At 37.0% G+C, this 13,706-nt stretch overlaps 1 protein-coding gene across 5 annotated transcripts in view; it reads left to right on the plus strand.

Moving 5' to 3' along the window:
* The window catches only part of ADK (adenosine kinase), a 277,815-nt gene that overhangs the window by 115,436 nt on the left and 148,673 nt on the right, over positions 1-13,706 (plus strand). For all 5 annotated transcript variants that reach the window (XM_027700143.1, XM_027700145.1, XM_027700146.1 and 2 more), the window contains one exon: positions 10,901-11,073. In XM_027700143.1, the coding sequence (XP_027555944.1) occupies positions 10,901-11,073 (173 nt within the window). The remainder of the gene's footprint in view (positions 1-10,900; positions 11,074-13,706) is intronic.

Genomic DNA, 13,706 nt, shown 5'->3' on the forward strand with positions numbered 1-13,706 from the left:
TATTCCCAGTGCATCAGCTGAAAATTTCTGTCTCATTTAATAACATTGATTGTCCTCCATAACACGTACAGGCTCAGACTGTATCACACCAAATTTTGGCCACAAGACTTTTCATTAATTTTTTTTTTTAACAGTTACTACTTATGGTGCTAGTAGAAACAAAAATGTCCTAAAGTATGTTTTGAAAAACAGTACCTTCTGTATACTTTTGATTCTTTTTTTTTTCTGTCTTCAGTGGCAGCCCTTCCATCTCTCCCTTTTTGAAATTAAGTTGGGAATTGACATTTCCCCTCATAGTACAATCTTCATCAATAGCAAGCATTCCAAAATACAGAAAAAAGTAAATTAGAAAATTCCAAATTTGGGGGATAGAAGATAAGCACATTTTCAGAGATGCTCTTTTTGTCTGTAGTTTTGTCTGTAGTCAGGCGATTTACCTGATCTTAGCAAATCTGAGTACACAAGTAAGATGCTAAAGAACTGTTCCTGCAACTTGAATATTAGAACAAGAACATAGTTTTAAAGTGAAGTTCTATTTACTTTTTTTTTTAATCATTATAGTTTGTTATCCTTGGAGGAATTCTGGTTATAATTTATTCTTTTTACCATGTTCATGGAAAAGATGAAAGAGATGGAAGTCCATATTCTGTTTCATAAATTGTTGTTTTTCAAAATTTGGCATCTTATTGTTGTATGTGCTTAAATGCAGACGAGACATTGTTTCCCTATTTTACATTAAACTCTTCAAGTGGTTCCCTTTAAGCGTCTCCTGCACTGGATGTCAATCCTTGACATAGTTCTTTTGAACTATTATAGTTTAGTAATGGTCAGTGAAAGCATTGTAGAAGATTATATTGGGTAGATTTTTTAAGTCATTGAAATAATGAAGCTGTACCCACATACTGGCAGATACTGCTTTAGGTAAAGTAAAAAATAAATTATCAAATGAAAAGGGAATATATACAGGGTCATACGAGGTATGGATTTGATTCCATTTGCATCTGCATAAATCACTCACAAGTCTGAAGTGAATAAATTTGCATCAGTGTAAAACTGGATTAATTGAGATCCCAATCAGGTCAGGGCTTTTCAGCTTCTCAGAGGAAACTGGCAAAGGAAATCATTAACTTCAAAATACACCTTACTCAAAGAATATTAACTGGATCAGGGATGTACAGTTGCTAGCAAAGCATCTTCTCAGTGTTTGGTGTATGCATTTCTTCTTTCCGTTGATTTTGATTTTAGAGTGTGAATAAAATGATTCCTGTTGTGCAAAAGATAAGATAAAGTTCATCAGGTCCAATTCTGTGGTTTTTGGTTTTTTTTTAGGCCAACAGCCAAAAATTTTGGCTTTTTTGAATCAAAACCAGCATTCTAGTAAATGTAAAGTTTCATTTACCTTTCACTCCTGACAAATTAGGTCTTGGAGTTTAGTGCTGAGGCTGACACTGATTGTGGGAGTCAAATGTCAAATGTCTTATTCAGTGATTGAATTCAGGAAAAAAAACAAATTTAAGAGCAATTTGCAGTTCTTTTCCGAAGTACACAGGAGTTGGCAACTAAATTATCTGTTCTGTGAAAATTATTTGAACTTACAGGAGTGTTTGAGCTATGTTACAATAAATTCAGGTATTGTCAAGCACTACTTTCAACTGTAAATAATTATATGTGACTTCTGTAAAACATTTTTTAAAAATAATTTTAAAAAAATCAATTTTTCCCACATGGAGATTATCTACCTTCTTCCTTCCCAGACCACCCCTCCATTATGCCTTTGATGCAACATCTGGGCATGATGCATAATTATACTGAGGAGTTTCGGAATCAGTGTCTTCCTTTAACTGCTAGGTAAACTTTTAAGGTTCAGATGCTGATGTGGAATCAGTTACTGTGGGTATGAGATGTTGAAATCAACCATTAACTGAATAAAAATGGAGGTTATTTAGTAGTAGCTTAAAATTCTTTGAATCGTACTTTCTGTAGGCATGCTTGCAACTAGCCCTCCTTGCTTTTTTGACCAAAAAGATTGGGATTTAGAAATGGAAGGGTGAAGTACATTTTGCATTATTCACTACTTGTTGCTGTGGCAACATAGATGCATAATTTTAAGGGCAAGCATTTCTCAGCCTTTGGGGTAGATAGCATTTTATGTCTTTTTGCTATTTCAGATTGAGGAATGGGATTATGTTTCATCATATTTTTATAATTAGCACATTCCTTTGAAATATAATGTATATTATGTTTGTAAAATGTATCATAATTTATAAATTAGTAAAAAGAGTGATTTCTGATTGCTCTCAGGTGCCTTATAAATGAGAGATTTGCTATTACAACAAAAATTATAATCTGTATTACTAGAGCTTTGGTAAATAGTTTAATGCATTGGGAATTCTTGACAACAGATAGATGAAGACCTGCCACTTTAAAAACTCCCTTGCCTTAACTGCTTTCTAACTCCAGTAGTCAAAAGCTGTTAAGCTTTAAGTGCTCTGTCATATTTGTGGGCTTTTACAGCAAAGAGTAGAGCAGACAGCAGTGATGATGGAAAACGATGGTAGGTAGACTTAAAATACTATAAAGCATAGAAACAATTGTATGTAATGCTTGGAATTGAAACCTTTTTGAATGAAATGATCAGCCATATGTGCCACCCTTATGGACCCTGTAAGAAGAAGAAAAGAAATGTACCCTATTGCTAACTGTGCATGAAATTGCAGTGTTAGGAGAGATTGACCAGATGTTTCAATCTCAACAAATAGCTTGTTATGTGACTGAGTGAAAATCTCTCTGCTGCTTTGATCACATACACCTTAAAAGAAGAAGTAATTTAATAGAGGTTGTCGAAGTTCATCATTGTCAATAAACTTTGACTTGACCTTTGCCATCTGTTTTTGATACTGTTGCTGATAGAAGCTGATAGGCAGCTGTTTACAGTTTGTGCTTTATGAATTCTGTGCTGCCAGACAATGAAAGAAGTCTCTCCACTTCTGGATTTTTTGCTGCCCTTCTGAGTGTGGGTGTGTTCATTGAGACTGCACATCATCTAGCAGGGGAGTGAGGGTGACATGTGCATGGGTTTTGAAAAGGAAGATTTGTTTTAATGTTATAGATGTGCAAAATCCTGCACAAAATATCCTGAAAACATCTCTTTGCTACAGCATCAACTTCACTTATAAATTATTATTTGAATACATATGCAGTACTTTACACTGGAGAATTTCAAGGCATTTTTAAAACTCTTATCAGTCTTCCCTATATCTCTTTGAAGTTACAGGTAGAGTAGGCTGAGGCATTGTTAACAGTAGCATACAGCTGCCCAATGACTCTGTCTTACTAAACCCAAGTATGATGTTCCATTTTCATGTTGTTTATATCCTGCCATTAACAGCTTAGCACCACTGCTTCCAACCATGGAGGAATAAGACTTTTGTGTTGTACTTTACTTGCTACTTTTCATTGTTTCACACACAGTGTTCAACAAGGAAGTTAGTATCTTCTTTTACTGATCAAGGTACTCTTAATCCTTACCTCATACACAGCTTTGTAATATTGGTAAACTTTTTAATAAACAGTTGTGTACACTGTGTACAGCTGCAGAAGAGTCCTAAGTAAACCTGGAATTCCTGCTGTTGTGATACCCTTCATGTAACTTCATCGGAGTGATGAAGAATTGGTGTGACCAACCCTGTTTTGTAGGTCTGTCACCTTTTACCTGGTTTTGAGAAGGGACTCCAAAAATGTTGGGGAAAGGGAGTGACACATCAGATCAAACAACAAGGAGCTGGTTGATGTATAAGGTCCTGCCCTTAAATGGGGAAGGGATACAAGGCCAGCAGTTGAGCGGTTGTGTGCCTTGTAAGGCCTTGCAGGAGACATTCTCCTTTGGTCTCAGATAACATAAACTGACCATCAGAAGAGAGGCTGCAGCACTTCAGGTATTTGAGGCAGAACTGTAGCATTATCAATACAGCATAAGAGTGTGATGAAGTAAAGAATTAGGTCCCAATATTTAAGGGTTACAATAAAAGAGAGCGTTAGCTTTTGACCACACTGAAACTTTGGAATATGGCTACACATGTTTAATTACAGAAAATACACTTGTATTTCCTTGTACAGCAAGAAGCTTCCGAACTAGACTAAAAATAAAACAGCGGACAAGCAGATGAAGAGCAATGATAAGGAATAGGAAATGGAATACAGAAGAATAGCAGCACTGAAAATAGTTATTTGGACTATAGATTTCTTTAAGAGGCAGTTTGTTAACTTGGTGTTTTTAAATGTAGAAGTGAATGAAGTACTGCTCCTGGATGATTAATGTTTTGATAGGCATCTTAGTTTGAAAAGCTGTAGCAAAATGCAACTTGTGGCACTACATTAAAACTGATAGATGTTCCTGTGCAGAGATTTGGTTAATACATGTTGAACCAAATGCTGATAAGATTTAGATATTGGTCTCAGTGCAAGGCTTTAGCTGGTCTTTTCCTTTAAAAATATTATCATTTTTATCTCATTTGACTGGAAGTTGCTTGAGGGTGTTGTCATGCATTTTAACAATATCACTTCCTCATGCAAGATTTGGCAGCTTCAGCTAATGGTGGAAGAATTACTGCACAGGACATGGGACTCCTTTTTGCAAGCCTGCTTTTATAAAGATAAGCTTATTTTTTCCTTTTCCCATTTTTTTCTTATATGGCCATTATGTGATAATAGCTGTTGCAATCTTTAGAAGTTGATCAATGAATATAAGAAAAAGAAGAACAGATTGCAAGGAGAAAAGATTGGAACAAACTGTAGCATCTCATCTGTTTTCAGGGTGTCGCTGCTGTAATCTCATAACAATGATTCTGGAGTTAGGTATCCTAGGTTTGCTTGGGATGGAGTTAATTTTTTTCATACAAACCCCTACGGTTCTGTGGTTTAGGTTTGTCACCAAAACAGTGTTAACACAGCAATATTGTAGCTGTTGCTGAACGGCACTTGCACAATATCACGTCCTTCTCTGTTTTTTTGCTCTGCTGCCCCCAGCAAGTAGACTGCAGGGTGGGAAAGAGGATGGGAAGGGTCACAGTCAGGACAGCTGACCAAAGAGATAATCCAGGCCACATGGAATATGGTCAGCAATAAAACTGTTGGGGGCAGGGAGGGAAAGGGAGTTTTTCCAAGTAGCTGTGGCTCAGAGAGTGGCTGGGCGTCAATCTGCTGGTGGGAGGTGGTGAATGAATGTCTTTGCATCATTTCTTCTTGACCCTTGCATTTTTTTTTCACTGTTGCACTTCCAATTTTCTCCTTTATTCCCCAAGGAGAGAGGATTGAGAGAGTGACTGGTTGGAGGCTTAGCTGCTGGCTGGGGTTAACCACTACAGTAGGGATTTTAAATGATATAGTATGTGTAATGGCAATGGAATATTGCATTCCAGTTGAGCTTGATGTGAATCATATCATTCACAAGAAATAAGTGAGCTCACTTGGAACAGTGATACTAATGTCTTTTTTGGGGTTGTTTTGCATATTGTCAGGTTTTTGTGTTTTTAAGATATATAATGATTTAACTCTTGATTGACCATTTTCTCATTTTATCTGATCATCTAAGATGAGGTGTGATTTAATGTCTTTTAACATCTAAAATATTCCTAAAAATATTTGCAAGGGGTTTTAATGGACTGTGTATATAGTGGTGATTGAACACAACGGCGACACCATTGATCGAGGGGCACAACAGACTGGCAAATCCTTTTGAAAACTATATGGGCTCATTCTAAAATTTAGAACATAAAAATAAGAGACACTCCATTCCTGTTTTGATTTACTAAAAAAACCCACTTCATGAGTAGTTGCTCGCATTGTTTAGTTTAGATTTTAGCAAGCATGTTAAGTCTTAGCTAATTTTAGGTCTTTAGAGTCCTCTCCTCTCTGAGCTGCAATTTAAAATAAGATCAGATTTGACAGGTCATGCAGAGAAGAGTCCAGCTTCAAATAACACACTTCAGATGCACTTCAGATGTCTGTATTCAGTGTTAATGAGTTTTGAAGATCCTTCACTGTGAAGGGGCAGAATGCTTCCTGTTGTGTTGTCAGTTCTTAGGCATTTAGGATTCAAGTCTACAGCTGAAAACTATGTGCAGAAGGTATGTCAGTCTAAGCAAAGCCTCTTATGCTTTGCTTAAGATGACTGACAGATGTGGAAATGCACTACTGGCTGCCACTTTAAAAATTAATTCAGGAGCTAAGGAGTTCAGACAGAGAACAATGTGGGACTGGTAGTGAGTGTCTTCATCAACCTCCTTGTTCCAGTTCTCAGTGTTGTCCAGTTAGCAGTTTGCTTAGAGCAAAGCATAGAGTTGGAGTAAAGTGAAATAATTTCTGAAGGATCTTTGTTATAGTCAGAGGGCTATAAAGCTGTTATCATCTATATGATGTTTCTTTTTTAAGTCTTATGGGATTGTGTACTGAGACCCAACAGTAGCAAACTCTTCTTTTGCAGGGAAAGTGTCTTTGCAACTGGACCAGTGAGGTAAATTAATAGGGTACTCCTTTACAGCAAACTTTGGAGGAACAGCAAAGACAAGTTTGGAATGAAGATCAAGTGTTGTGGTAGGGGATACTGGACTCTGCTCCTGTAGAAGAAGCATGACATTCTCAAGCTAAATAGGATAAACCCGGGAAATTCAAATCAAAGAACTCTCTCTTTAATTCTGTAAGACCACTGAGTTTCTTTCACATCTTATAAAGGGCCATATTTTTTTTATTTTTGGGGTGTGAGGGACCAGTCAGGCAACTCTGTCATCTCATCTTGAATATCGTTCTGAAAAGACAGCACTGAGTATCCAATCAAAGTCAAGTCACTTCGAGTGTTAAAAGTGCTTCTAGAAGTGCTTCTGTAACATAGAAGAAAGGTTGTTTCCAAAAGCCGTTTTCTAATCAGACAGAAGTGGGAAATAGGGGTACCACATCTTCGAGTCTGAGGATGTGAAAGGGTGGGACATAGTTCACTCCAAGCAGTCTCACAAAGTCACAATTGAATCTTCAGAAGTTTTTCTTGTTACCAAGTTTTCTTGGCATCTCAACATCTTGCAAGAAAAGATGATGCTGTTCTCTGCAATTACCACCCACTCCTGGGAACACAAAGGTTCTTACACTTCTCTGATAGCTAAAGCTTGCCAGAGAGTTCACCCTGTTAACTCTGATCATCAAAAACCTCTTGAACAGATACTCCTACTACTGTGAGCCCAAGTTAGCCTCATGAAAATAAGGAGAGAAGCATTCTGTCACTCTTTAGTGTGTCCTTGAGCAGCCAGGGTGCTGGCCTCTTTTGCAAGTGCTGGCCTCAGTATTTGATCATAAGAAATAATGTGCCTGTAGCAATATGGTAATCTCAGATTATGTTTATTTTGAAACAGCTGAATTTTAAGACAGAATTATGCTAAAGACAAGATATAAAATTAAAAAATGATAAAAATTAATATTTGCTTTATGTTTACCAGGGTGCATACAACAAAAATGTAAGGAAAATGCAATCTTTTAACTCAAGAGACCGTGTGAAAGGTGTTCTATTTCCCGTGCTCCTTTCTCTGTCACAGATGTTTATGGTAACTGAAAAGGTCAGGGCCTGTCCTTGTGTGTACCTGATGTTTAAGCTTCATTGACAGAAGAAAACTTTAGGATAGAGAAACACATTAGATTTCATAAACCACTCCAGGTTTTGAGTTTCCTTTGTGGTATCCCACTCCTGAGGCTGTCGTGCTCTTTCATGATAAGTTCCTGCTTTTGACACTTTTGTCTTTGGGCCATTAGCAGCCTCAAATTCCCTTGGGTGCTGGTGAGGATTCATGGTGTGGCCAGGTGCCAACCTCTCTTGACCAGACTGTCAATACAGTTCGTTAGTAGCTGCCTCGCTGCCTAGCCAAACCCTAGATAATTAACTCATTATGCTGGTTCCTGCTGAGCTGGGTCATTTTCCGTTTCTGTCTGGAGTCTTTTTCATTCAATTAAATCTTATATTCCACATAAATCTATAAAATGAATTTTCAGTTTATATAACCATATACCTGGCATTAATGTGCACAGTTTGTTATTGGCCTTCACGTGGTATTGGCTATAATGCTGCATGACTGCTTCGTGATGATAAACGTCTTGTGATGACTGACTCCCCATTTAGAGCGTTGTAGCCAAAGTGTTGCTAATAACAATAGTGCATGAAGTAACCCAGAGAAGCCTGATTTTCCGTATCAGGTTATTCAAACTTAAAATCCAATCCTGGAACAAAATAAAAAAAAAAATCCTCAAGAGTCTGCCTTGAAAAGTGTGTTTTTTCCCACATATGCAAAAGGTGCCTGCTGTGACTCATTCCACTCGGTGCAACCTCAGTGGTGTACCACCGAGATACTTCTGTCGTTCAGTTTCTTCACCTTTGTAATGTGCTGTCCAGTTTTGCTCTTACTAATATGTAGCCTTTTAGCTGAGGAAAGGAGCATCAGTTTGGAGGAGTTCTGCAACTTGCAACACCTCACCAGCATTATTGTGGAAATAAGAGCAGATAATTCCAAGAAGCTGGGAGTATTGGTAACAGGAGATCTGTGATGAGAGAATCCTTCCAGAAATACTGCTGAACTACTTTTCCATCTTCCTCAGTCGCTATACTTAGCTCAGATGCTCAAATGAAAAGAATACCTATGTATTGGGAATATCTCCCCACCATATAACACCTGTGTTTCAAATGATCATGAATATGGGTAGAACCACAACTGTTGGAAGAAGTGATCTGCACCATATACAGAAGTTCATCTCAAGAAATCCTAGATCATGACTTTTGATTCTCAAGTATACCTTGACATGAATTTAAAATAAGGATTGTGACAGCTTATATATGGCATGTATCACATCTGAATTCAAACTGAGCTGCTGCCAATAGCCAAAACTGTGATACTTGAACAGAAATTCTTTTTTTTTTTTTTCAGAAATGTGTGTGAAATATTACTTACTACCACTCCAAATATTGTCAAACTTATATATAAAGTATGGAAAAGTTATGTCATTTGATGAAATGTTGTAAGCCTTAAGTGCAGTTTAAAGTCTTATGTTTTTTGAAGATTTGTTGTGATTTTGTGCTTTGATGAATGTTGTTCATAGTGATCTCTATTAATTCCTGTTAACTGTGACAGTAAGGTATGCTTGCATGGGACACAAGGCTTCAGTACTTCTGTTCTTATTGGTGTGGAAACTTGTTCCATATTTGCTTACAGTAGGTCACAACAGTTTTTTACTCTTGCTAAATAATCTGTTCTACTTAAGCACACCTCCATACATAAAAGAGAATTGTTCCTGAGACATCCTGAGTGAACACTGTGCAAATGTGTGTTGTGTGTGTGCAAACGTGTGTCAGATACAAGGGTATTGTTGATATTCTTGTGTGAAATGTATCAATTCTCTTATTAGGGTTTTTTTTACTTTATATTAGAGTGGTATGGAATAGATTAGGAGAGCATGTGTAGTGTGCATTTCATGGATGAGAGATTGAACGCTGCCACCATCTGACGATACAATCATTTTCTTCTTAAATTCTATATATATTAAATTGCTGCAAGAAAGAGACCTTTCAACCTTTGTCCACCTTTGTCTTATTAATGAAGACTTTACATGACTAAAGAATTTTCTTTTTTTCTTTTTTTTTTTTTTTGTCTCTCTCTCTCCCCTCTGGAGCTGGAAGTAATAAAGTTGTGCCTAAGTATGTATTTGCAACTTAGTTACTTGACCTTTCTACAACCCACAGCTACCACTAATGCTGCTTTGTAATGGAGACATTATCGTTTACTTAAATCTTGATTAGGAAACAATTATAAGTAGGGTTTTAGTATAGCAGAAAATTGATGTAGTCTTTAATTCATACTATAGATTGAGGGGATAAGCTTCCTGACTGTAATTAGAGTGAATTATAATGACTTTAGTTGGTTGACTCACCACCAGCAGAGAAGAGCCTGTGATTGTTTCTTCACGTTTATTTTTTTAGCTCGCTCTTGATTTCACATTGCTGATAAATGCTATTTTTTAACTTAGTACAAAATGGCATCATGTACAACATTTACAGCTGAATGATACATATTTTCTATTAATAAAAGAGGAGCTTTATGAAATAATCTGGCACTGTGGCAACACTGTGCAGCTACACTCTTTCTTTACAATTCAAGTGAGGGGACTGCTCTTAATGAAGTTGGAGATAGATACTTTCATGTGTGGTTTAACAATATAAATGGAGAGCATTTCCCTTTTTGCATGTAATTAAATGGTAGACACAAATTATTATCTTCAGTACCATTTTAGTCTTTATATATATTCTGAATGTTACATAATGTTTCTTTGGTTTCTCAAATGTATTGTTTTCCTTACGTGCTCTCTCTGTTTTTGTGGGATTTCTTTTGGTTTGTTTCGTGGTTTTTTCGTTGTTTTTTTTGGTGGTGGTGGTGGTTTGGGATTTTTTTGTAGGATATTTTTGTTTCTTTCTTTCTTTTGTATTTTCTACAATTTTTCTTTGAAGATACCACATGCTGCTTGATTGAATGTGAATGTAGGGGCATCTGCTTTGAGCAAGGGAACCTCTTTTGAAATACCTTGTAAAAACATACTAATCTACTTTATTTGATAATGAACTACGTGATTTAGGTTTTACATTAGGTTTAAATGCTCAGTGGCATCATTAAGGGTAAATTTTTTATTCTTTGCTGCCCTTCCCTCCCTTGCTGTACTAGATTTTTTTTACTTCAGGCATAGAAATGTTCTGTGTGTCAAAATGTTCTGTAGGCACAGAGTGAAATATGGCAAATGGAGAGAAAAAAATAGCAAAAATAATATACCAGGCATGTTAACTTTGTATTTGTTTGGTGGTTTTTTTTCTCCTGTCAATCTGCAGTGGATGATTCAGAGCCCTTACAAAGCTGCAACTTTCTTTGGGTGCATTGGCAAAGATAAATTTGGAGAGATCTTGAAGAAGAAGGCTGAGGAAGCTCACGTGGATGCCCATTATTATGAGCAGAGTGAACAGCCAACAGGAACCTGTGCTGCCTGCATCACTAGTGATAACAGGTCAGAGACCTTTAATATTTTCTGAAGGTACAAATACAGTTGGCACAATGTGTGTAGCCTAATTTGTTTGGAGTATCGGTCTTCAAAAATTGTGATTTGAATGATAAAGAAAGAATTGGCACTGGTTTTAGACAGCGTGGAACTGTCTAGACCATAGTTTGGGCATGGCCAGTATTAATATACTTTTAGAGAACAGCAGTTGTATTATGGCCAAAAAGTGTGAGATAATAATGTAGTAGTTCTTCCTGAACTTTATAGCTTCCAGTTGCTCTGGAGAGAAAAAATATGTGGGAGACTAAAGATGGTTAATAAGTATGTTTATGAAGCCCATGTGCAAGCTGAATGGCATGTAAGGCATATACTTGATTGGCAAATGAGGAATATACTTCAAGTGATACTGTGTTTAATGAGGATAGGTGTCAGCATATAGCCAGATTGAAAGGGTTAATTCGATTTTATACAAGAGAAAGAAAAAAGGTTTTTTTCTTTTGCTGTTGCACTTGTTGAGAAGGTCATCTAATACCTGTAATTCTGTATATCTTACATTTTAAGAGTTTCTTCTGAATTTGTCTTTCATATTTTCATTCAGCACTATTTTCTATGCATTTATCTTGAGCATGGCCCTTTGCTTTCTTCTTTCACCCTCAACCCACAAGACTTGAATTTGTGTTCTATTTCTTTGCTGATTACCTTCTGATGATTTTAAAGATTTCAAAGCCAGACAGTCAGGTCAGCCTTATTCTTGAGATGTTACCAGCACACATCAACCCTCCCTGATTTCTGCCAATATCTACATTTTCTGATACCAGATACTGAATCAATAACGAAAATGGTATCAGCTACCCTGAAGAATATTTTCTTGTTGGCTCAGAATAAGATCGAAATAGCTGTCATTATCCTTTTCGATTTCCCTCTGTGGCTTTCAATACCATCACAAAGGATGGAGGTTGCACAAGCTCTCTGGACAAACTGTTTAAATGTTTGATCACTCTTCATGGGAGAAATTATTTTAATGATACCCAGTTGGAATATTCCTTCTTCCAGCTTGTGTCTGTTCCTCCTTGTGTTCAAGAATAGTCTGGCTCCATTTTCTCTGTAAACTTTCATTTGATATTTGAAAAAGCAGGAAGGTCTCTCCATAGGTTCTCTCCATGAACCTGTTCTTAAGGTTCATCCAAGCCTTTCTGCTTTTGTTAAGTGTTCCAGCTCTCTAATAATCTGGATGGCCCACTGCTGGACTCACTGCATTGTGTCAGTGTCTTCCTTATAATGGAAAGCTCAAAGCTGGGCACAGAACTCCAGATAAGGTCTGGAGCCCAGAACAGAGGTTTTCCTCCATTCTGGATATATAACTTCTTTTGTCCTCCTGGCTGCACACTTGCTCATATAGACCAGAATTAACTTTCTCTGTGCAGTGCACTGCTGACTCTTGTTCCAAGCCTGGTCTACCAGCATGTCCAGATCCTTCTCTGGAAAACTGTGTGGTATCCTGTCAGCATTCAGCCTGTATTGTTGTGTGGGATTTATTACATCCTAGTTGCATGACTTTGCATTTACCTTCAAATTTTCTACCAGCCTAATTCTCCAGGCTGTTGAAGATCCACTGCATGACAGACAGCCCTGTCCTCCAGCTTATCAACCTGTCCCTCCCAATTTATTGTCATACATAGTGTCTTACTCTGAGGAATAAATGTACGTATTCAATGGAGGAAGGAAGTTCATTCATCTTCATCTGGAGTTTTGACATTAATTATGTCTACAGACTTCCCCCTTCATCTCCAAGATTCATATTCAGTTTTTCAAAGAGAAGAAAAGCAATAAAGATGTTTTTGCTCTGTGATTCTCTTCAGTCACATTGTGTCTGTGTATGCATCCTGTAACAAGCACCATTTTCTAGATAACATGATAACTAAAGACTGTCAGTAGGGATATAAAATGAATTCAGGAAAAACATGTGCATCTCAATGGAATTTAAAAGTTTAGGTAAATTTGTGTATAAAAATATCTGCAAATACTTCTTTAACTTATTAAGCAGTATTTTTTATTTGCTAATATAAAACATAATGTCAGATATTTTTGCACAAGTATTAGACAATGGCTTCATCTCAATCAGTGCTTTAGAGTGTGCTTGAGAGTGGCAGGGAGTTCAAGCTCCTTGGGAGGCATTAAAAATAGTGAAAGGTTGCTGCTAAAGACTTTATTGTGCAATTGCCCTTCTTCTAGTGAGAGCAAATGTTTTCTCAATCTTTAATTACCCTGTGATTGTTTCTTGGGTTTAGCATTTTCTACATTTGTAAGAATCCCTTCAACCTGGCCCCAGCTGACAACTCTATTTATTGATTAATGTCTTGTCCCAGCTGAGGTACTTGCTAACTTCAGGTAATTCAGCTCTCTTGTCTCTCTTGGAGGAGCTGGCTAATAGCATTCCTGTTTTTCCCAGGAAGTGGCTATGTATATTTATATTCCAGATGCCCTGATATGAATGTTTCTTATTTCTACAAACTGTCTAGCTTTTTGTAGGACAGGATTCTTTAGCTGATGCGTGATTACCACCCTGAATTCTCTACTTTAGCAGTACTAGTATGCTTTGTTTTCTCAGAGCTTTCCAAGAAAATCGTAACACATGATTAAAC

This window comes from Neopelma chrysocephalum, unplaced genomic scaffold (assembly GCF_003984885.1).
Source record: "Neopelma chrysocephalum unplaced genomic scaffold, ASM398488v2 Primary Assembly neopelma1_143, whole genome shotgun sequence".
In the NCBI taxonomy this organism is placed as follows: Eukaryota; Metazoa; Chordata; class Aves; order Passeriformes; family Pipridae; genus Neopelma; species Neopelma chrysocephalum.